General features: G+C 34.4%; 1 protein-coding gene and 1 pseudogene across 8 annotated transcripts in view; both read right to left on the bottom strand.

Annotated features, from left to right (window-relative positions):
- The window catches only part of LOC309849073 (uncharacterized protein), a 414,440-nt gene that overhangs the window by 373,802 nt on the left and 16,517 nt on the right, over nucleotides 1-24,121 (bottom strand). For all 7 annotated transcript variants that reach the window (XR_014303466.1, XR_014303467.1, XR_014303468.1 and 4 more), the window contains exon 2: nucleotides 23,045-23,149. Coding sequence is in view for 1 of the 7 variants with exons in the window: in XM_082701300.1 (XP_082557426.1) it covers nucleotides 23,045-23,052 (8 nt within the window). In the remaining 6 variants the exon portion in view is untranslated. The remainder of the gene's footprint in view (nucleotides 1-23,044; nucleotides 23,150-24,121) is intronic.
- Nucleotides 8,980-13,517, bottom strand: LOC309848912 (stress-induced-phosphoprotein 1 pseudogene; annotated as a pseudogene). The gene is made up of 2 exons: nucleotides 13,494-13,517; nucleotides 8,980-10,340 (listed from the first exon to the last, which is right to left on the bottom strand). The product of its transcript is annotated as a stress-induced-phosphoprotein 1 pseudogene (transcript).

Here is a 24,121-nt window from a genome sequence, read left to right on the forward strand (position 1 = left end):
TTTTGTTTAGGTATAATTTCCTAATTTCTAAGGGAATGCTCACTTGTGTGCATGCACTCTCTCTCAGTGAACGAGGTAAATTGAGAATAATTATTTCTACAACACCATCTTACTAGCATACTATCCATGAAGGAGACTACAAGCCTTTTAAAAAATTCCTATTCCACCCATGATTAAATGAACCTGAGAGAGGGAAGGAGGTACATAGTTAATAGTTGGAGTTGGGAACATAGGCAGTGGGGAAAATCATCATTGTGTGTGAGGGAAGACATCATCCTGCTACCTACTTACACCAAATACTAGAGAACACACGGCCATGGTCTTACACCATTTTATTACTAGAAAGAAAACATTAATTTGCATGCAATTAAAGAAAAATTCTGTCCACTGGCTTTAGTAGGTCTCTACTATTGGACATTTTCATTGGAAAGTGTAAAATCTAGAAAGAAAGAAGAACTAGATTGAAGCTTTGAGCTGACTTTCTGTTTTTCTACTGGAGACCTATATTTACATTTTAACACATTACCACTTCATTTTTACAAACAAAACAAAACAAAACAAAAAAAATCACAAGCCAAAAACCACACACACAAAAATACACTCTAATGGGCGACCCTGTTATTCAAAGATATCTTGGAAGATTTCAATATGAAAAGCAGAGTTTCAAGACAATAAAGAGTGAAGTCATTCTGCATAAAAAAGCATTTTCTTCATTGTAGAATGATTTTTACCTTTGCAATTTATGTATTCTTTATCAAAAGTTATCCAGAGTAAAGCTAAAGTAGCCATTGGACAATGACAAAGAATGAAAGGGAATCACCTCAGGCTGGATAAGAATTTAGAGGGGAATGCACTTGTGTGAAATTCAACCTGTGGTGGCGTTCCATGCTGAATGTCTCAGACTTTGCAAATAGGGCAAACATTTGCTAATATAAATGAGAAGGATAAACATATTTTAATAGATTATCCTGGTTGTAATGGCAGAGGACAGAGACAGAGATGGTCAAATTAAAGGAGTGGATAAGAGATAGAGCTTTTTTTTTTTGTCTGCGAGTAGACATTCCAACTTCCACCCTGAGAAGAAAAAATCCTTGGGTGATGTTATGGACTAAATTGTGTCCCCACCCCCCCCAAAAAAATTATGGCGAAGCCCTGACCCACCATGTGATGCTATTTGGATGGGGTCTTTGGTGGAAAATTAGGTTCACATGAGGTTATAAGGGACTTCGTTATGAGATTAGTGACCTCACAAAAAAGATACCAGAGAGCTTCTTCTCTCCCCCAACCTCCCATCCCATGTGAGGACAAGAGAGAAGGCTGCAGTCTGTATGCTGGGAAGACCGCACTCAGCAGAACCTATGCATACTGATTTTTTGGAGTTTGGACTCCCAACATCCAGAACTGTAAGAAAAGAAATTTCTTTTGTGTCGGCCACCCAGGTTTTTTTTTTTTTTTTAAGATTTTATATTTATTTATTTGACAGAGATCACAAGTAGTCAGAGATGCAGGCAGAGGTGGCAGGGAAGCAGGCTCCCTGCTGAGCAGAGAGCCTGATGCAGGGCTCAATCCCAGGACCCTGGGATCATGACCTGAACCAAAGGCAGAGGCTTTAACCCACTGAGCCACCCAGGTGCCCCTGGCCACCCAGTTTTGATAGGTATTTTGTCATGGAAGCTCAGGTGGTCTGACACAGAGACTGTGAGGTTTGATCGGGGGGACTCTGTGGAGGAAAAAGATAAGAATGGGATAATGTTCTCCATTATTCAAAAGAGCAAGAAAAACCCGTTTTCCAGATATTGCGGAGAAACAGAACTCGTAGGGAGAGAAACTTCATCAAAGGAGTCTAAGTGTGTGTGTGTGTGTGTGTGTGTTATTGTAATTCATTTACAAGCCTTTTGTAAAGTCTCATTAAATGTGACAAATTTTACAAGTGTTGTGAGGAAGTACATGATGTGTCCATTTTTATACACATACTGTGAAAAGTCAGCACCATGGAAAGTCAGGGGAGGTAGGCCATGAAGCGATCTGCAAATGTGCGCAGTGACTGGCTAATACAAAATTGTTGGCTGAAGCAGAATGTGAATTTTAGGTCAATTCATGTTACATGCATTCTTCATGAATTTACTGACAAATATGAGATGAACCTGAAAGAAGACTAGATTTTCTGTTGACAAATGAAATGAGGGAAGAGTGATATCTGAAAGCTGAAGAAGCCAAGAATTTCTGGAGCAACAGGCAATGATCTCATTATTTCAGATCCAGCAAACTTGCTATCCATGAAGAAGGAGAAGCAACCTGTCCTTGGCATTGCTTCTTGACTCAGATCATGAGCTTACCCCGCCGTGGACATTTTATTTCTTAGCCAAATAAATTGTTAAAAATAAATAACTATGGAGTAAAAAGAGGTTCACAAATTTCAAAAGATTATTTTGAGCTGTAATAACTGACGAGCCAGGAAATATTGTCTGACACAAATTTAATACAAATGCAATGACAGGGCAATTCCATTAATACATGGAATACATAATGTGTAGACAGGTTGAAAATGTGTAGTCAGAAATAATGAATAATTCAAGGAAATGGCAATACTGTGTGAAGAACTTTTGGGAACACCAATAAAATCATCAAGGAGATCTTCATTCAATTCCAGAAAAAAATAAAACAAACAAACAAACAGGCAGCTGTCATGAAGCCATAAAGTATACTTCTCCCCCAAACATTTTTCTTCGGCCAGGGAACATCTGGAGCAAGAGTCATATTCTAATTTTCCTTTTGACAATTCATTTCTCTCTTACTGGTGAGAATAAACAGAATTTGTCAAACTTCCTGGACGTATTCCATGTCTTTACTCTAAAAGAACAGTTGCTAATGCAATTCAACAGGAGTAACATCTTTAGTCAATTTAGACACAGTCCCATAATACAATAATTTAGGCATAACTGTAAGAGATTTTCACATAAAAAGACTTCAAGCCTGATATCCCAATATGGATCAATACCATTCTTGTATTTCTAATTAGTAAGTATTTCTCACTGAGCTTATATGATCCATAAGATTTTAAATAATTAACATCATAGGCAATGATAAATTAAAAGAAAAACATCTAGATAATAGGCCAAAAAAAAAACCTTTATGTATTTATTTGGGTTTTAAATAACCAATAATATATCTGACATTACATATCTGTTTTTCAGTGATAAAAGGACATTTAACCAGGTCACAATATTTAAACTTACTGAAGCAATTTGATGAATGAAAAAGGTATTAATTTAAACATAGAAACATTTTATTGTCTTTTGTTAAAAAAGGAAGAAATACAATTTCCATAACACGTGAAGATTTCTACATAACATCCTAAAAGTAATATCATATTAGACTAAAAAAACAAAATACTAGATTAAAAATATATGAAAATCGTGGCACCTGGGTGGCAGGGTAGGTTAAGGGACTTACTCTGGGTTTGACTCAGGTTCTAATCTCCCCACCAGATCAGCCCCTTCTTGGGCTCTGTGCTCAGTGGAGAGATTGCTTCCCCTCTTCTTCCCCCCCTGAACATTTATCACTCTCTGAAAGTAATCTTTTAAAAATGTATGAAACTTACAAAATAATGTAATAAAAACAGAAAAATACTAACTTGGTTTCATCACAGTGGTACTGAATTTTAGTTTAGGTGTAGAAGCTTCTAATAAAATATAATTAAGTCAATACTTAAGAAATTAGATAAAATCACTCAATAAGATCACTGAATAAGAAATGAAGTTTATAGATAAATACAATATAGGTGAGAAAGAAGTTCCATGCTAAGTGCATATATGGTACACGTGATGATGTCAGGTTTATCACTTTAGATTCCTCCTCGATCAAATTTCACCCTCCTTATCATACATCATACTGTGTTCAACAGTGGCATCTAAAGATTATTATTTGTTTTATTCCATGTCTGTTTCATTGTACCCCAATTACTTTAAGACCAACAGCTTCTTGAGGATACAAACTATACTTTGTTCTCTATTCAGTTATCCACACCTTCTAAAATTTTGGGCTCATAGAAAAGGCTCAACAAATATGTGCTGAGAAAAAATTTAGAGGAGGCATAGCTTAAGGAAATAGAAAATTTTATACTAAGAATGTTATAAAAGAGCTTTGATGAAACAGAGCATACAAGTAAATGTGCTCATGAATTTTATGCATTTGGAAAGAATACTAGAATGATGGAAAATAGTACAACTGAAGAAAATGAATGGAATTGTTCTAATAGACAACTATGGGCCCTTATAAAATTTATAGAGAAATTTGACTGACTTATACTTCCTTCCTTCTGTAGTAAATATACTGTCCAACGTTATTGCTGTTGATCAGGAATGAGCGAAGAGTGGCAAGATCTCACTTCTTTGAGTATGAACTAAATAGATATTAGATATTCAAAACATTTTAGTTATGCAGAAGAAAAACATAAAGGCCAGAAATGCTGCAAGGGAGGGGACAAAAATGGAGTGAAAATAAATAGCACTTTGTAGGCTTACAGCAAGCCCAAGAGTGATCCAATCACTGAGTTAAATCAGCACAGAATGATAAAATGTTTGCAAATCACATAACTGATAAGTGATTAATAAAATCACTGGATAGAATATGTTAAGAACCCCCAAACTCAACAATAAGAAATCATTTTAAAAATGGCCAAAAAACTTGAATGAACATTTCTTTAAAGAAGCATACAAATATTCAACAAGCACATGAAAAGAAGCCCAGTATGACCAATTATTAGAGAAATGCAAATCAAAATCACAATGAGATACCACTTCACAGCCATTGGGATAGCTATTAAAAATATCAGAAAAAAACGTGTTGGAAAGAATGTGTAGAAATTGGAACACATAAAGATTGTTGGTAGGAATATAAATGGTGCAGCTGCTGTGAAAATCAGAATAGTGGTTCCTCAAAAAATGAAACATAGAATTACTATATGAAGGTTTTACTATATGAACAATTCTCCTTTTGGAAATAGACCCAAAAGACCTGACAGCAAGAACTCTAACAGACATTTATATACCAATATATATAGCAGCACTACTTACAAAAGGAAAGAATTGGAAGCAACTCAAATATCCACTGATGAAATAATAGAGAAAATGTGGCATACATCACATTATTACTAAATGTTACTATTAAAATCATCAATTTTATCTTTAAAATAATAAATTTTGTTACAGACCACAATTTTAAAAATTTGGCTTTTATTAAATACAAAAAATATAGTCTTAAGTAATTTAGCTTTTAATTAAAAGTAACTTCAATTATTTGGAATGGTCAAATATTTAGCAAATACTACCTTCATTTTTCTCTTCCTCTTCCTTCCTCCCTCTATTCATATCTTTTATCCTGGCTTTAAAAAATAATATTGCATGTTCACATAGGAACACATACATACAATATTCACTGAGTCTTTTGAAAACTAATAAACATATATAATGCACAGCAGAAAACTTTATAATTTACTGGTGTCATTTACTAAGAAAGGATGTTATTTAAATCTGGTTATAGCAAGCAAAGATGAAACATAAAGATGTTCAACTTACTGTTCCTCTTTGAGAAAAGGAAAAAGAAAAAACAAAATACCACCCAAAACAATCAAATAACAACAGAACTAATCCAAAGTGTCATCCAGACTTAACACTTCTGTAATTTTACTCCCATAAAGTGACTAACTTTATTTTATGGAGAGGATGAGTTGCATTATTTTATTTCTGTGCTTATTTATTGAGGTATAATTGACAAAAAATAAATGCATAAAATTAGAGTATATAATTTGATACTGTGAAAAATAATAAAAGAATACATCTGGAGTGCTTGGATGGCCCAGTGGGTTAAGCCTCTGCTTTTGGCGCAGGTCATGATCTCTGGGTCCTGGGATGGAGCCCCACATCAGACTCCCTGCTGAGCAGGGAGCCTGCTTCCCCCTCTCTCTCTCTACCTGCCTCTCCATCTACTTGTGATCTCTGTCTGTCAAATAAAGAAATAAAATCTTAAAACAACAAACAAACAAAAAAACACATCGGGGTGCCTGGGTGGCTCAGTCACTTAAGCGTTGGCTTTTGGCTTGGTTTATGATCCCAGGGTGCTGAGATAGAGTCCTTCAGCCCTCATCAGGCTCCCTGCTCAGCCTGCTTCTCCCTCTCCTTCCTGCTCATGCTCTGTCTTGCTATCTCTGTCTCTGTCACTATTTATCAAACAAATGAATTTTTAAAAAATCTTTTAAAAAAATCATGAAAATGGAGTGGGGAGGCCAGAAGAGGGAGACCTTAAGTGTCACCTATTGTCAAGAATCACTGGCCCAAAAGGAAGAGGCAACTCTTGAAAGTTACTACTCCCAGTAGGAGGAAGAAAGGATTCCTCCTCACCTGGCAAAAGTCCAGCCAATGAAAGCAATAGTAAAACAAAGACAATGAATAGCCACACCATGCTCTAATTCCTGGTTTACTTCAATGGACTTTTTGTTTGTTAACAGCTCTCTCAACTCATTTTTTTTTTTTTTTTTTCCTTTTCTCCCCTGAAAGAGCAATCCTCTCCTTTATTCTCTGGACTTTCCTAAGATTTTACCATACTTTGCCTGTTCCAAATTGCAATTCTCTGCTATTTCCAAGTAAACCCATTTTTGCTGGTAAAATAACAGATAGCTTTATGTTTAAGGTCAACAGTGCCTTTTGACATAGGTATTGCTCCTATGAAACAATCACTGCAATCCAGGTAATGGACATAGATATCACCCCAAAATATGTCCTCGTGACATATTTATTTTCTCCCTTCTGCCCAACAAACATGTACTCTTCGTTCCAGGCAACCACAGATCTCTGTCATTAGAGCTTTATTTGCATTTTCTAAAATTTTATATTTGTAGAATCACTGAGTATGTGTTTCATTTTTTGTCAGACTCCTTTTCTTTGAGCTCCATCAATGCATTTGCATTATCAATAATTCATTCCTATTTGTAGCTGAGTAGTATTCCATTATATGCATACACCACAGTTTGTTCTTCCAAGCATCTGCTGATGGACCCTAAGACTGTTCTCCATTTAGGGCTATCACAAACAAAATTACTATGAACACTCACTGGAAGTCTGGCTCTAAGTTTTCTTTCTCTTAAATACTTAGAAGAAGAGTGTTTCATTCACACTGTATGTGTATATTTAACTTTATACTAAACCTCTAAAATGTTTCCCAAAGTAATTGTATCATTTTATATTTTCACTGGTCATGAGTGAGAGTTCCAGTTCCTCCTCCTCTCAAGACACTTGCTAATGGTCAGTTGTTTTTATTTTAGCTATTCTACTAGATAGTGATATTTCTTTGTGGTTTTAATTTTAGTTTTCCTATGATTAATCATAATAACTATCTTTTCAAATTCTTATTTGCTTGTTTTACAAATGCTTGTTTTATGAAGTGTGAGGGATGTTTTAAAGCTTTTTTTTTTTTTTTTTTGCAAATGAACTTTCCATTATTCCAGCATCATTTGTTGAAAACAAAACTACCATACCTCCACTAAATTGTACCTTTGTCAAAAATCAGTCTTCCATATATATCTGTATCTTTTATCAGATTCTTTGTTACCTAGATCTAGTCATTTCTTTGTAATAAAAATTTGCCTTGATCACTGTAGATTTATGTAAAGTTTTGAGGTAGTGTTTACCTTGAAATCAGGTGGCTTTCTAGCTCTCTAACTTTGTTCTTCTTTTTCAAGTTGATTTCATTGTTTTAAGTTCTTTGCATTTCCCTATCAATTTTTGTAATGGCCTTATCAAGTTATACAAGAAATCTTGCCAGGTATGTGTGTGCATGTGTGTGTGTGTGTGTATGTGTGTTAACAACACAAAAACACAGCATTAAATCTACTATCTCAACTATTTTTTAAGTCTACATTTCAGTAGTATTAAATATACTAACATTCTTGCACAGCTGATATCTAAAACTTTTTCACTTTGCAAAACTATAATTCTACAACCATTAAATCCCCTTTCCCTGCAAACTTTGACAATCACCTTTCTTCTTTCTGTTTTTATGATTTTGACTACTTAAGATACTTCCTATCAATGGCATACAGTAGCTGTCCTTATGCGACCAACTTATTTCACTTAGCATAATATCCTCAATGTTACTCCACAATATAGCATGTGACAAGATTTCCTTCTTTCTTAAGGTTGTCTAATAGTCTGCTGTGTGTAAATAACACATTGTCTTTATCCATTCATCTGCTGATGGACACTTGAATTGCTTCTACCACTTGGCTATTGTGAATAATGCTGCAATGCATATGAGTATGCAAATATGCCTTGAGCTCCTATTTTAAATTCTTTTGGAAATACACCCAGAAGTGGGACTCCTGAATCATATGGTAATTCTATTTTTAATTTCCAAGGAAATCTCTAAGTTTTTTCCATAATGGCTGTACCATTTTACATTCTTACCAACAGCACATAAGGGTTCTAATTTCTTCACATACTCACCAAATTTGTTGTTTTCTGTTCTTTTGATAGTGACCATCCTTATGGGTTTAAGGTGAAATTTTTTTTAAAAGTAAATAATCACACCTGAATGGGCTGCATTATTGGAGAAGGACACATGGGGATGTGGAGTTAACAATGTGAAGAGAGTTGGGACCTGAGGTCGGGAAAGAACAGCCTCCTCTCCCCATACATACCCACTGCTCCATATAAAAAATAACCAACTATGAGAGAGCAGCTAAGACAGCTACTTAGGGCAGGGAAGGGAACAGGGAATCTTAGGGCAGTGGAAGGTACCACGCCTGTGCTGGGCAGTGCCAGTATGGAGAATATGAGTCTCTGTATCTTCCACATAGGTCTATGTAAATACATAGAGAGAAGTTTTTCACTTTTCCCTGCTCACCCCTCTATTCCACACTGCTTGTGGCAGTCCCAACTCCTCTTTCCACACTAGAGAGAAGGGAAGGGGATGATGAGCATGTCATCACTGAACTGTGATGAGACCTGCTTCCATCAACTTTTGGATCTTCTGTGCTATTATAGGATTCAAGTGTTTGCTGAGCACCTGGGGGTCCTTCTGCATCTGTTCCAGGATGAGCCACAAGGCCAGGTCACTCATTACTTGCTGCACCTCAGGTTTGGCTATGGCCCATCACTGCATGTCTTTGGGGCTGTCTGGCAGTTGTACTGGGCAATCATATAATGTTGGTAACTGTCTGCCACTTCCTTACTGATGGAGTCCAGATCTAATGCCTTCTGGTAGATATCTGTGGCTTTTGTGTAGTCCTTCCTTGCTTCCAGTGGAGCTGCTTTCCATGTGTAACCCTTGATGAAGGTTGGCTCCAGCTGGATACATTCCTCACAGTCCTTGAGTGCCAGCTGAAACTCCAGGAGTTTGTACAGCTTCACTGCTATACAATTTGGCCTCTTTGGATTCTGTGTGATGGCTTCTGTATAAAGCTTAATAGCCTGGAGATAGTCTCCTTTCTGAAAACATTCATTACCTCTGTTCTTCTCCTTCAAGGCTAGGTCGGGATTGATACAGGCCAGCCACTCTTGCTTCTTCAGAATTTTCTCTGCCTGTTGGCATTTCTTGAGTACATCTGGGGTTCAGTCTCTGCCAAAGACTTGCTATAGAAATGGATGACATCCTTGTACTTTTCTTCTTTGAGGCAGGAGTTGCTAATTTAAGCATAAGCTTTGGCAATCTGTCATAGTCTTCTCAGTTTTCTTGCCCCACTTCAATGGCCTTCTTACTGTATAGTTGCCTTTCTTAAAATGTAGGGCTGCTTGATTGGTCATGTAAGTCGTGTTGGTGGGTTCCAAGTCCTGGGCTCAAGGCTGTGTCAAAGTTTTTCTTCCTGTAGGCCTCGTTCCCGAACTCTTTCCCTTTCAGTGCCTGCTTCTTATTCTTCTTCCACTGGTTCTGGCTTGGTGTCCTTCTAGGAAAGAGGAGATGTGGGAGGTGTTCCAGATTCCTCCTCTCATTCATACTGCCCATATAAACTCCCAGCAGGACACTGAGAGTAGTCAGGATCTGGGGATCTCAGTTTTGTGTCCAGGTCAGATGGCTTGTTTTGTAGTTATCAGCTCGATCAGCTCCCAGTAGGTAGGATCAGTGAGCAGCATCCTTGTTCGGGGATGACTCTCCAACTTCTGGTACAGACTGGCATGTTTAAAGGGTTCATAAAGTTCCACTCTGCCAACCTAGCCTCCATATTCTGTAAACCCTCTTTGAGCTGAAGATTATTTTCTTCATCTTTTCAAACCTTTTCGTAGGTTTCCTTGGCTTCTTCAATTTTGTTTAAGAACTTGAGCTGCTGTCCTCCATGAATAGCCCTTGCCCTAGTCAGGCATTTGTTCCATGCTCCCAACCCTCATTGTGGTTTTGACTTTCATTTTTCTTATGATTAGTGATGTTGAACATCTTTTCATATGCTTATTGGCCAGCCTGCTGGAATTTTGATTGGGATTTCCTATGCAGCCATAGATCGCTTTGCGGACACCTGATATCTTTTTTTTTTTTTTTTAATTTTTTATAAACATATATTTTTATCCCCAGGGATACAGGTCTGTGAGTCACCAGGTTTACACACTTCACAGCACTCACCAAAGCACATATCCTCCCCAATGTCCATAATCCCACCCTCTTTCCCAACCCCCCTCCCCCCAGCAACCCTCAGTTTGTTTTGTGAGATTAAGAGTCACTTATGGTGACACCTGATATCTTAACAACATAAGAGTCTTCAGCCTTTATACTCATTTAGACTCTCTTTAATTTCTCTCGGCAAAGGGGTTATGTCCTTTTTAGTGTACAGGTTTAGCACCTCTTTCATCATATTTATCACTAAATATTTCATATTATTTGTTGCTAATTGTTTCAAAATTCATTTTGGGGTTGTACCTTGGTACTATATAGAAAACATTTGATTCTTCTGTATTGATATTACTAATTTGCTGAATTAACTTAATACTTGTAGGTTTTGTTGGTTATATTTAATTTTTTTTGTTTATAAGTCCATTGTATTTCTTCATTGGCATTCAGGTAGTCTGTGAGCAATATTTATTTCTTTCTTCCTAATCAGTGTGACTTTTTTTTTAATTGAAGTGGGTACAATCTCCAGTACAAAATAAACTAAAACTGTAGAGAGGAGAAAATCTTGCTTTCCTCCTGATCTTAGAGGTCAGTAACTTCCAATAGTAAGTAGTCATTCATTATAGAGTTTTTTAAAGATACAGTTTATTAGGATTAGAATATTCTTTTGTTATTTCTATATTGTTGATATTTTATAGCAAAAATAGATGTCGGATTTTGACAAGTGCTTTTTTCTGTGTCTCTTAAAATTATCATACAGTTTTTATGTTTAGTTTGATATGATAAATTACATTGATTTTGATTATTGATTACTAAATTGATTACTAAATCAACTTTTTACTCCCGGGATAAATCCTACTTGGTCACGACAACTTTCTTTTATATTGCTGGATTCAATTTGCTAAAATAGTTTATATCACTTAAACTTATATTTATGTGGGATAACAGTAATTTGTTAGCTCCTAATCTGTTTCTATGATTAGTATTAGGGTAATTTAGGTCTCTTAAAATAAACTGAAAAATATTATTATTCTGCAAATTTCTGAAAATACTCTGCGTGGAATTGTATTACAATATTTTCCCTAAAGTTTGAAAGAATTCACCATCATTTTCATAAACACTTATCACCCTCTTCAGATTGTGGAATACATAGGGATATAATATCATTCATTTCTGGCACTGGTAATTTGTATATTCCTACTTTTTCCTTGGTATTTAGTTAAAGTTTAACAATGTTATTGGTCTTCTCAAAGTTATAAGTTTTTGGTTTTTCTTTTTCTAAATTTCATTTTATTGATTTCTCTTCTGTTTTCATTATTTCTATTTTATTGTTTAAATTACATTTACAGTTTATTTTCTAGTTTCCTAAGGTATAAATGTTATTGATATGAACCCTTGTGTCTTTATGTGCATTTCTACTATGCATTTTGTGCTATAAATTTCTCCTGAGGTGTGTTTTAACAATAGCCAACAATAAATTTTGATATATTGTATTATTTTCATTTAGTTCAAAATATTTTTTAAATTGAACAATGCCTTTTTTAGAACTCTATTACTATCTTTTTCAAGTATTTATGGGAGATATCTCAAAGAGATGTATGTTGATTTTTAATTTAATTCCACAAGGTCACAGAATATATTTTATAGAATATAAATAGAATTTTTAAATGTTATTAAGATTCATTCTGTGACCCAGGATATATTTATCATATTGGTAAATGTTTCATGTGCAACTGCAAAAAAAAAAAAAAAAAAATTCTGTTGTATGTAGTGTTGAATAAATATCAATTAGGTAAATTTGGTTGATAGCATTGTTCAGATAATCTATATCTTTACTGATATCCTGTCCACTCTTTTTACCAATATTGGAAATAGGCTATAGCAATCTGTAGCCATACAAGTGAAATTGTCTATTTTTTATAGAATTCTTTTTAGTTTTTGCTCATGTGTTTGGAAGGTCTGTTAATGGATGCATAGACATTTAGGATTTTTAATTACTTTTCAAAGATTTTATCTATGTATTTGAGAGAGAGAGAAAACGTAAGTGGGGGTGGGGTGGAGCAGAGGGAGAGAGAGAAGCAGACTCTCCAATGAGCAGGAAGTCCAACTTGGGGCTCTATTCCAGGACCCTGAGATGATGACCTGATCAAAGGCAGACACTTAACTGACTGAGCCACCCAGGCATCCCAAATTTTTAATTACTTTAGCTTACTTTTTTATTATGCAATGATTTCTTTTGCCCCGATAACATTATTTGCTTTGAAATTTATTTTATCTGATAATATAGGTACTCCAGCTTTCTTTTGATTAAAGTACGTTATAACTTTCCTGTGTTTTTACTTTTAATCCATTTCTTTATATCTTGAGTGTGTATGTTAAAGGTAACAGAGTTTTTTCTTGCTTTTTCATTCAGTATGAGAATCTATTCCTGTTCCTGGAGATTTGGGGCCAATGACATCTAACGCTGTTGTTGGTGTGGTAGGTTTAAGTCTATCATTTTGCTATTTTTTTCTAGTTGTTTTAAATATTCTTTGTTCCTTTTCTTTCTTCATTCCTTTTTTCTCTTTTTTCCTCCTCTTCTTTCTTGTTCTTTTTTTTCTTGCTGTATTTTGGACTGAGTATTTTTGTGATCATCTTCTACTGTTGGTTTGTTAGCTACAGTTATTTTTTATTTCAATGGTACTTTATATTTTATAGTATACAGCTTTAAGTTATCACATCCTACATACAAATGTGCTATCAGAGGTATAGCATAAGAATATTTCAAAAATATTCCATTTCCCTTTTTCCATGTTTATGGTACTGCTTACTTACATTTTATGTACATATCTATATCAACTCCAGAGTATTATTTTTGTTTAAACAATAATCCATCAACTACACATCATTACCATTTATCTTACTATTTTTTCTTCCTGGGGATCCATGTTTACACCTGGTATACTTTTCCTTCTGACTGAAGGATACTGTTAACATTTCTTGTAGAGTATACCTGACAGGGATTGATTTTTTCAACTTTTGTATTTCTGCACATGATCTTAGCCAAAAGGTCGAGAGGCGATCAACTTTTGTATTTCTGAAAATGTCATTTTTGCTTTCATTATTTTAAAAGCTATTACAGAGGTCTTAGAATTCTGTGTTGATATAATTTTCTCCTTTTATAATTTAAAGATGTTGCTCCACTATCAGCTCAGTTACAATGTTCCTGGCAAGAAATCTGCTTTCTCTTTTACCTTTGTTCCTCTGTATACAATAGGTCTTTCTCTGACTGTTTTTAAGATTTTTTTTCCTTATCACTGGTTTTATGGAATTTGACTATGATGTACCTTGCTGCAATTTAGTTTGAATTTTGTTTGTGTCTGGGATTCACTGAACTTCTTGGATCTGTGGGTTCACAGTTTCCATCATATTTGGAAAAAATCACATTTCCTCAAATTATTTTTCTATCAATGTCTCCTCTCTTCTTCAAGGATTTTATTATACTTATGCTCTTTTCTATTTTATTGATTTTTACATCTTTTAAAAAAAACTTTTAGAAACTTTTCCATGTTATGTATTTAAGCAATGTTAATTTTTAGTTAACATTTTCTTCTGCAATAATTAATCGGCCATTTATTCTATCCATAGCAACTGTTCCTCAGATGTTGGCATCTGCATCTTCAGAGTAAAGTTTTTCATACCCTCAATACATCTACTTAAGTTTTTGCATATGTGAAATATGGTTAATTTTTAGTAACTTTCATTGTCTTCACCTAATTCTAACATCTGTAAAAGTTCTGAGTCAGTCTTGATTGATATTTTTTTTCTTTTTTTTTATTACAGATAATATTTTCTTCCCTCTCTATGTTTGGTAATTTTGGCTGAGGGCTATATTTATTTGTTCCATATAAAGATTCTTGAGCATTATTGTGTAACACAGTTAACTTGAAGTTTTTTTTGCTTTTATAAATTTTAAAAAGGTTTGCTTTTTAAAAATTTGTTAGGTAGAAAAGAGCAGTTCTTATTGTCTGCTACAGAGGCAAGAAACTTAGTATTCCCCACAATGCTGTGAGAATTTAAAATAGTCTAGCCTGGCTATTGAAGATTGGTACTTTTATTGGTCCCATGTGAGCTCTGAGTATTGTTCCTAATAATCTACTGGGTGATTCTCCAATGTAACTGTCTTATACAAATGTTTGGGTCAATATTCTTCTCAATACTAGTAAGGACCATTTCAGATTTCTGTGGTTCTTTATGTTGCTCTTTTATTTCCCATAATCTGGTTTGTGGACTGTAATGGCCTTGTTTTCTGCAGATTCTTAGTTTCATATCCTCCATTCAGAGAGATTACTGGCTCTATTTTTGTTCCCCTTATTTGTATTGCAGCTTGGAAACTTTGTCATTGGTAAATTGGGACAGTGGTACAGCTCTCTTTATTTCTATTCTCCTTTAGTGATTGATATCAATTATCCTGAAAACTATTATCCTGTGCATTTTGTTTTTTTTTTTATTTTTTCAGTCAGGACAGTGAATCTTATGACTGTTAGCCCTGTTTGGCCAGATACACCCATGTGACTTCTATCACTGGAAAGTTAAAAAGTGTGGACTTTAGGGGTACTGACAGAAGCATTCACCAATAGACAAAATCTCTCTTTCTTGAAATTATCAAAACCAAAATAAAGGAATGCCTTAAGGCTCCTCACAAGGGATACATACCACTGAATTACAACTATATCAGTGCCTGAGTCTGCCTCAGATTCAGGCAATAGAAATCTGCACTGGCACCTTGCTTGAAGGATCCTGGGTCATAATGTTAACACTATACTTCCTGGTTTGTAAATTTTACATGCCTTATTTTTCAGAACCCAGTATACATATTCTTGGTAAGACATTATTATTCCTGCTTTACGATTTGAGTAATTAAGGTTTATGTTAATTTAATTTTCACTAGCTGACAGTAAATGTTAGACCTAGAACTAAAAGATTAAAATCCATATCATTCTTTTTTTCATGGTTATCTTTTTAAGTGAGAACATTTATGATCTACTCACCTAGCAATTTCAAATATACAATACAGTATTATTAACTATAATCAATTTGCTGAACATTAGATTTTCAGAACTTACTTACCTTATGCCTAACTGAAAGTCTGTACTTTTGACCACTATCTCCCTAGTCCCCACCCCAGACTCTAGCAATTGTCATTCTGCTTTCCACTTCTGTGAAGCCATGCCATTCTTTCTTAAAGGGTAAATTTCATCTAATACTTTGGAGTATCACTCTGACAGCCTCATCTGGGGATATCCTTACAATTAAAAAAAAAAAAATACTTTACTGAACCCATACATGGAGAGCTGAGGACACAATAACTGACTAAACACTGACATTTTTTTTAAATTTTTTATTTTTTATAAACATATATTTTTATCCCCAGGGGTACAGGTCTATGAATCACCAGGTTTACACACTTCATAGCACTCACCAAAGCCCATACCCTCCCCAATGTCCATAATCCCACCCCCCTTCTCCCAACCTCCCTCCCCCCAGCAACCCTCAGTTTGTTTTGTGAGATTAAGAGTCACTTATGGTTTGTCTCCCTCCCAATTCCATCTTGTTTCATTGATTCTTCTTCTGCCCACTTAAGCCCCCATGTTGCATCACCACTTCCTCATATCAGAGAGATCATATGATAGTTGTCTTTCTCTGCTTGACTTATTTCACTAAGCATGATACGCTCTAGTTCCATCCATGTTGTCGCAAATGGCAAGATTTCATTTCTTTTGATGGCTGCATAGTATTCCATTGTGTATATATACCACAATTCTTGATCCATTCATCTGTTAATGGACATCTAGCTTCTTTCCATAGTGTGGCTATTGTAGATATTGCTGCTATAAACATTCGGGTGCACATGCCCCTTTGGACCACTACGTTTGTATCTTCAGGGTAAATACCCAGTAGTGCAATTGCTGAGTCATAGGGCAGTTCTATTTTCAACATTTTGAGGAACCTCCATGCTGTTTTCCAGAGTGGCTGCACAAGCTTGCATTCCCACCAACAGTGTAGGAGGGTTCCCCTTTCTCCGCATCCTCGCCAGCATCTGTCATTTCCTGACTTGTTGATTTTAGCCATTCTGACTGGTGTGAGGTGATATCTCATTGTGGTTTTGATTTGTATTTCCCTGATGCCGAGTGATATGGAGCACTTTTTCATGTGTCTGTTGGCCATCCAGAAAAGACCTCGAATAGCCAAAGGGATATTGAAAAAGAAAGCCAACGTTGGTGGCATCACAATTCCGACTTCAAGCTCTATTACAAAGCTGTCATCATCAAGACAGCATGGTACTGGCACAAAAACAGACACATAGATCAATGGAACAGAATAGAGAGCCCAGAAATAGACCCTCAACTCTATGGTCAACTAATCTTCGACAAAGCAGGAAAGAATGTCCAATGGAAAAAAGACAGCCTCTTCAATAAATGGTGCTGGGAAAATTGGACAGCCACATGCAGAAAAATGAAATTGGACCATTTCCTTACACCACACACGAAAATAGACTCAAAATGGATAAAGGACCTCAATGTGAGAAAGGAATCCATCAAAATCCTTGAGGAGAACACAGGCAGCAACCTCTTCGACCTCAGTCGCAGCAACATCTTCCTAGGAACAACGCCAAAGGCAAGGGAAGCAAGGGCAAAAATGAACTATTGGGATTTCATCAAGATCAAAAGCTTTTGCACAGCAAAGGAAACAGTTAACAAAATCAAAAGACAACTGACTGAATGGGAGAAGATATTTGCAAACGACATATCAGATAAAGGACTAGTAACACTGACATTTTGAGTCAACCGTAGCTATAGTATTCTCCTTTTCTGGTTTTAACATCATCAGGATTGCTAGGGACACAGAGATGGCATTAATACAGATGCTTTCTTATGCAGACATTCAGACTGTCTGGCTGCCTGTTTAAAGCTGAAGGACATTTTCACAGTTTACAAACAGCCTCCCTTTTAAAATAAACTACCTTGCTAACACCTTGCATGCTAAGTTAATGCCAGTGGCATTTTTAGAAGCAGAGTTACTAACCTCTGAGAGTATAAATTTAATGGAAACCCTGACAGCTTCCTATCTTTAACTAAGAGAATGCTGTCAATGTTAGATGGCATTCTCCAGGTAGTAACGATGAGGTCAGCTCTGTACAGGAAACTAATTGCAAGATGAGTTTCTGCTGACAAATTATAAACTGCACTTATATATGCTATACAAATATAATGTAGTTCAGTGCATTGGATGGATGCAGCACAATCAGTAAGAGTCATTACTTATATTGAGTAAGATGAAAATTGCTGTTCCTAGCACTTTTTAGACTACTGATGTGTAATACATATAGTATTCATATATATCACTGTGAAAATACAATCATCTTTGTTTCTGACTCTCTTAAAACTAATTTATATCAAAATTAAGATAATTTTCAGACTAGAATGTGCCAAGTATAGTACATGAGCTTATCAATTATAATTGTCTTAATCTAATTGTAGGAACAGAAGAAGTGATGAATTGTATAAATGAAATTCTCAGGGAGCACAAAAATATTCTGTTGAGCCTACCTACCTGCCTTATATTTTTCCCAGAAGCAGAAATGATTCTTTTTCTTTTTTTAGTTTAGTTTTCTTTGATAAAATAAATTTAGATGTTAAAGTTGTTCATAATCTTTACACTGGTTATTTAGTGATGGAGGTAGAAAATCAGATAAAAATAGATAGCAAAGGTAAGACATGTAAAATTTAAATCCTGAAACTTGATTACTTAATATCTCCATGTTATATTACATTTTATTTTAACTCTTCTAAATAACAGAAAATTATTATACATTTGTTATATTAGAAATGCAGGCTATAGTGTATGCTCCAGGGTTTTGTTTTGTTTTGTTTATTAATTTATTTATTTTTGAGAGAGACGGAAAGCACGCATGAGTGGGGGTCAGGGCAGACAGAGAGGGACAGAGAGAATTCTCAAGCAGACTTCCTGTTGAACGTGGAGCCCAATAAGGGGCGTGATTCCAAAACCCTGAAGTCAGGATCTGAGCCAAAATAAGAGCCATCCACTTAACCGATTGGACTACCCAGGCACCCCCTCTCCATAGTTTCAAGAGGGATTGAGCGGTCTTCTTCTTTCAAGATATGTGGAATGGGTTTTTTATTATTCATTCTTTTTCTGCATTGCAGTGACTTTAAAACTTTTTTGCCCAGAGTATGTAACTACTTTTACCTCAAGTCCAGTATACACATTTGTATCTAGGTGAAACAAAGGTATGATATACAATTCTTATACTTTGTGTAATATATTCTGATATTTTCTATTTTATTTCATTCTATATTTACTGTTCTCATTGAAAATACCATTTCTGATATATTAAATTAATCTCACAACCTTAAAACTCTGCCTTTGAAAAGCAATGATCCGTAAGATATATAGAATAATCCTTTCCAGTATTTTTCTACTATGTGGAGAAATAAATAATATATACTTTATTTGAAGTAAGTAAAAAGTAAATTCTTAATTTTCACCAGTAAGTACCTTATTCACGTGCATTTGAATATAGTAAGCAGCTTGCATGCAATGTCAATTCATTGGTTTTCCCACTTTTAGGGAGTTTGATAAAGGAATTTATTGTTTGTACCATTAGGTTTATTTGGTTAGAATTTGTGTTGTATAATCCTTAAGTAATCATTTTCATACAATTATTTGACTTCTATTTCTAGTAATATGGCTAGAAAGGTCTATCTTAAAAAGAAATCTTTCCTTAAAAACAACTGAAATGCAGATTAGATATTTAAATTTAAAAAGATGCAGATTAGATGCTTAAATTAAAAAAAAAAGAATCCTCAAAGAACTAGTAATATAATAAACAGCAATCTAAATTCAAAATAAAAACAGTATCTCCAAAGGCTGGAGGGAAACTGCATTTGTTCTGAGAGCATTTGTCCAACTGATGCCCTCAACTTTATATCTGACAGAATTGTGTGCAGGAGACTAGAAGTGAGGAGACAGAAGTCAAGGCACAGATCTGCCCAAGCAAGAATTCTAATAAGGTGCCTTCTGCCTCATAAAGTTAGGATGCAAAAGGCAACAGCCACAGAATAAGTGGGAACCAGTAATAAATCCACATCCTACTTCCAAAGGTTGCAGGAAGTCATAGCATTAAACAGTTCAAACAGAAAAAATACTTAACAAACAATAGAAAAAATCTTTCAGAGAAAAAAAAAATTCTTCTATATGTAAAAAACAAAATAATGAAAGCTAAAATCTCATTTGATAGGCTGACCTATAACTAATTCATGGCTGAGAACCAGCGGTTAAATGGAAAATAGGTAGGAAGAAATTATCCAAAATTTGTTCAAAGACATAGGTGGAAGGGGAAAAAAATGATTTAATACCAAGAATTCAAGGTTCAATGTATTTTAGAAAATATTCAATTCACTTCACTAACAGATTAAAGACAAATTATGACCTTCCAATAATTTAACAAAAGTTTATAAAAATTTTTTATGTATTAAAGAACTTGATAATATTTAACATTCTTAGTCAGCTGGGAAAAGGAAAAACATTTTCTAAAGGTAATACAGGTATGACAGAGTGGGAGATGGTTTGTTCAGTTTCCCTTTCAAGAAATCATATTCTGCTCCAGCAGCTAGAAGTGTGTTCAGTTGTCTCCAACTTCAGATCTTTCAGAGTTTGGCAAAGTTCAGAGAGCTGCCTCACTCAAGGGTGTCCCAGCTTTCTGGGACAACCTGTATCCAATGACATCACAGTAAGTGTACAATAAATAGGACATTTAGCCTTATGTGAGACAACTTTGATAGGGTATGTATCGCTAGAGAATCCCACTGAGTCACCTACAGTTTATTGGAGATACATGCAGTTTGACCTCTACCTCTGCTCCATCTTATTTCCTCTAACTCCCCTCATATGCGTTGATAATTGAGAATATCCTGAATGTCAAACCCTCTCAGGAATTGCTTCTAGGGAACCAAGGTATGATAACAGTCCATCTAATAAAACCACATCCTATAGAAAATATGCTGCATGGTGAAACATGGAAAAAAGTAATCTTCAAAAAAGTCGTAAAAAGAAATAAATGGTTGAAGAGTCCATCAATGGCCTTAAAACATCATTTTTTAATTTAATCCATAGCCATTTGCATTGGGATTCTAGTCTTCCCACTAAAGGGATGAAATTCACTTCCCTACACCTTAATCTCAAACACGCTCAGGTGATTTGTTCTAACCAACAGGAAAAGACCTAAATGATACACCAGTCTCAAGCCTACATCTTTAAATTCCTATAGGTATACGTTATTGTTCATTGTCACTTTTAATCATCTTTGCAATAAATAATCTAGTCAGTTCCATAAGACAAAGAATAATAAAATAACAGTACTAAGAAAAATAAAAACAAAAATTTAATTACTTGCAAATGATAACATATTTGATAGAATATCAAATAGTCTAAAGAATTACTTTCTGATTCAGAAAAGAATTTAAAAAGGTTTCGGGGTACTAAAATACCATGCAAACTTATACCCATATATCCCAGCAATATTTTTAAATGAAGCAAAGTAAATAGTTAAAATATTAAGTTGGGAAGAGAGATTATTTTAAGAAGTATAAAAATTGAGATAAAATTTGAGATCTATCCCATAAAGTTTTAGAAGTCCTCAATGAAAAATACAAAACCACTTGTTAGGACTAAAGATGAATCAAACATGGAAAATTTTGGGGTGTTCATAAACTGGGTAACTCCATATTGACAATTTACATTCTCTCCAAATTAATGTATAAATTCAATGTAATCCCAATCAAAATTCAAAAAGGATTATTAAGAATTCAAACATTTGATAAAACAATCTGTAGAACTCTGTACTACAGAAGTACAAAAGGTCAAAAAATACTTGCTTGAAAAAGAAAAGTGAGATGAGGGACTTGATGTACAGGCACACATTGTTTTATTGTGTTTTGTTTTATTCTGCTTCACAGATACTGTGGGTTTTTTTGTTTTGTTTTGTTTTGTTTTTTACTTTTTTAAAAAACAAATTGGAGGTTTACAGCACTCCTGTACTAACTCCGTTGGCACCATTTTTCCAAAAGCATTTGCTCACGTCGAGTCTCTGTATCACATTTTGGTAATTCTCACAATATTTAAAAACTTTTTCATTATTATTATATTTGTTACAGTGATCAGTGATAAGTGATTATGACTTGAGAGCTCTGATGATGGGTAGTATTTTTAGTAGTATTTTTAAATTAAGGTATATACTTTTTATGTAGACACTTTATTGCACATGCAATTGACTAAAATATATATATATATATATATATATATATATATATATATATATATATATAGTATAACTTTTATATGCACTGGGAAACTCTCTTTATTGTGGTATCACTATCACTGTGGTCTGGAACTGAATCCACTGTATCTCTGAGGTATGCCTGCACAAGGAATCAAGATATATTATGAATGTGTGATCTTGCTGCAAGTATACACACACAGACAAGTGTATGAGAATAAAAACTGAAACAGCCATGCTTATATGGGCACTAGATATATAATGTAAGTGGCAATGCAGCACAATGGGGAATGAACATTTCAATTAATTGTGCTGAAATTACTGAACAATACTGTTGAAAAATACTGGATTACCACTTTAATCCTACACAAAAAAGTTTCATGTATCAAATAGCTAAATAAAAAAAGAAAAAATATACTTAATGGTAATATAGAAAAATACCATTTGCATACTTGATTTAGTAAGGCACAGGAAACAACCATAAAAATAATTTGTTAAAGTTATTGAAATGAATGACATTAATACTCAAAAGACAGGGTAAAAAGGCAAATGATGGTAGAAAAATTATTTTAACACAAACCAGCAAAGGACTAGTTTCCAAATATGTAAAAAGTTTTCCTGAGTCAGTAACAATTGCACAGTAGAAAAATTTTGGCAAAATAATTGACTAAGCACTTCACAAAAGAGGAAATCTGAATGGCCAACATGCTCACGAAACCATGATCAACTTCAGTTATCACTGAAGTATAAAATAAAATCCATGAGATAACCTCAACATATTCAACAAACTGGATGAAATGTAAGTCTCACAATACCAAGTTTTGGTGAGCATGTGTAGTAACAGAAAGTCTCATCTAGTTGATGAAAGTGGGTATTGATACACTTACTCTTAAAAAGTATGCATCAGTACCCAATCAAAATGAACTGTAGCCCAAGAGAATTGAAAACAAATGTCCACACAACAATTTATATAAAAATGCTCAGAGAAACAGTATTTATAATAGTCACAAAGCAAAAACAATCGAAATGGCCATCAGCTGATAAATGGATAAACAAAATGTGGTATATCTGGACAAATGAATATTGCTTGGTCATAAAAACGAATGAATTACTCACACGTGCATGGATGAATCTTGAAAACAGTATGCTCAGTGGAAGAAGCTAACACAAATCCATATGCTCCATCATTCAATATACATGAAATTTCCAGAATAGGCAAATCTATAGAAAGAGTACATTAAAAGTTACCTATAAGTAAGATTGGGATAAGAGGATATTGGTAAGACAGCTAAAGCCTATGGGGTAGCTTTTGGGTGATGAAAATATTCTAAAATTGACTGTGATTATGGCTGCACAAAATTATTAACTGCATTAAAAACCAATGAACATTATACTACAAATGGTGAATTTTATGGTATATAAATTATATTTAAGTTAAAAAAAGGAGTTTTAGCATTTCTTAAGACCCTGAAATTATATTCATATACATACATACACCCACATATATATGCATTAAATATATATTTCCAATAAAAATTATTTTATGCATCCCCTATATGCTCATGTAAAGTTCTGACAGACTTGTTTGCAATAGATATAAAACGTAAAAAAGCATGAATAGATTCATAAATTTTGATAAGTTCATATAAATTGGCCCATACAACAAGTATGATTTCATGACAAATCATAGATGAATCATACATATAGGTTATTGAGTGAAACAAGCAAAAAAACTAAAAAATACATCCAGTATACTTCCTTTTCTATTTTTTTAAAATTAGCGCAACTCAAATGTAAATTTTAGAGATGGATATCTAGGGGGTAAAATCTGTAAGGTAATACACATTTTCATTATCGAAAAGGTCAGGATATGTAGCGAGAGTACCACTTTGAGGAAAGAAATAAAGTGCTAAAGCACATAAGAGTATTCTAGGATTCTGGTAATAATCGATTTGTTGATTTCATGGATTGTAACATTTATAAATATTCATTATATATAAAGATATATATAGAGACATATACACACATATGTCTTTATCTATCTATATAGGGAGAGAGTGTGAAAGAGCGGGGGGAGAGAAATTGCTCACTTGATTGCAAGGAATTTGGATTATGCAATTGTGTATGTTGGCTTGGCTAGGAAAATCCAAAATCAATAGGGCAGATGATTAGGAAAGGCAGGCTTGAACGCCA

The sequence above is a fragment of the Mustela nivalis genome (assembly GCF_964662115.1).
Source record: "Mustela nivalis genome assembly, chromosome: 15".
NCBI lineage: Eukaryota > Metazoa > Chordata > Mammalia > Carnivora > Mustelidae > Mustela > Mustela nivalis.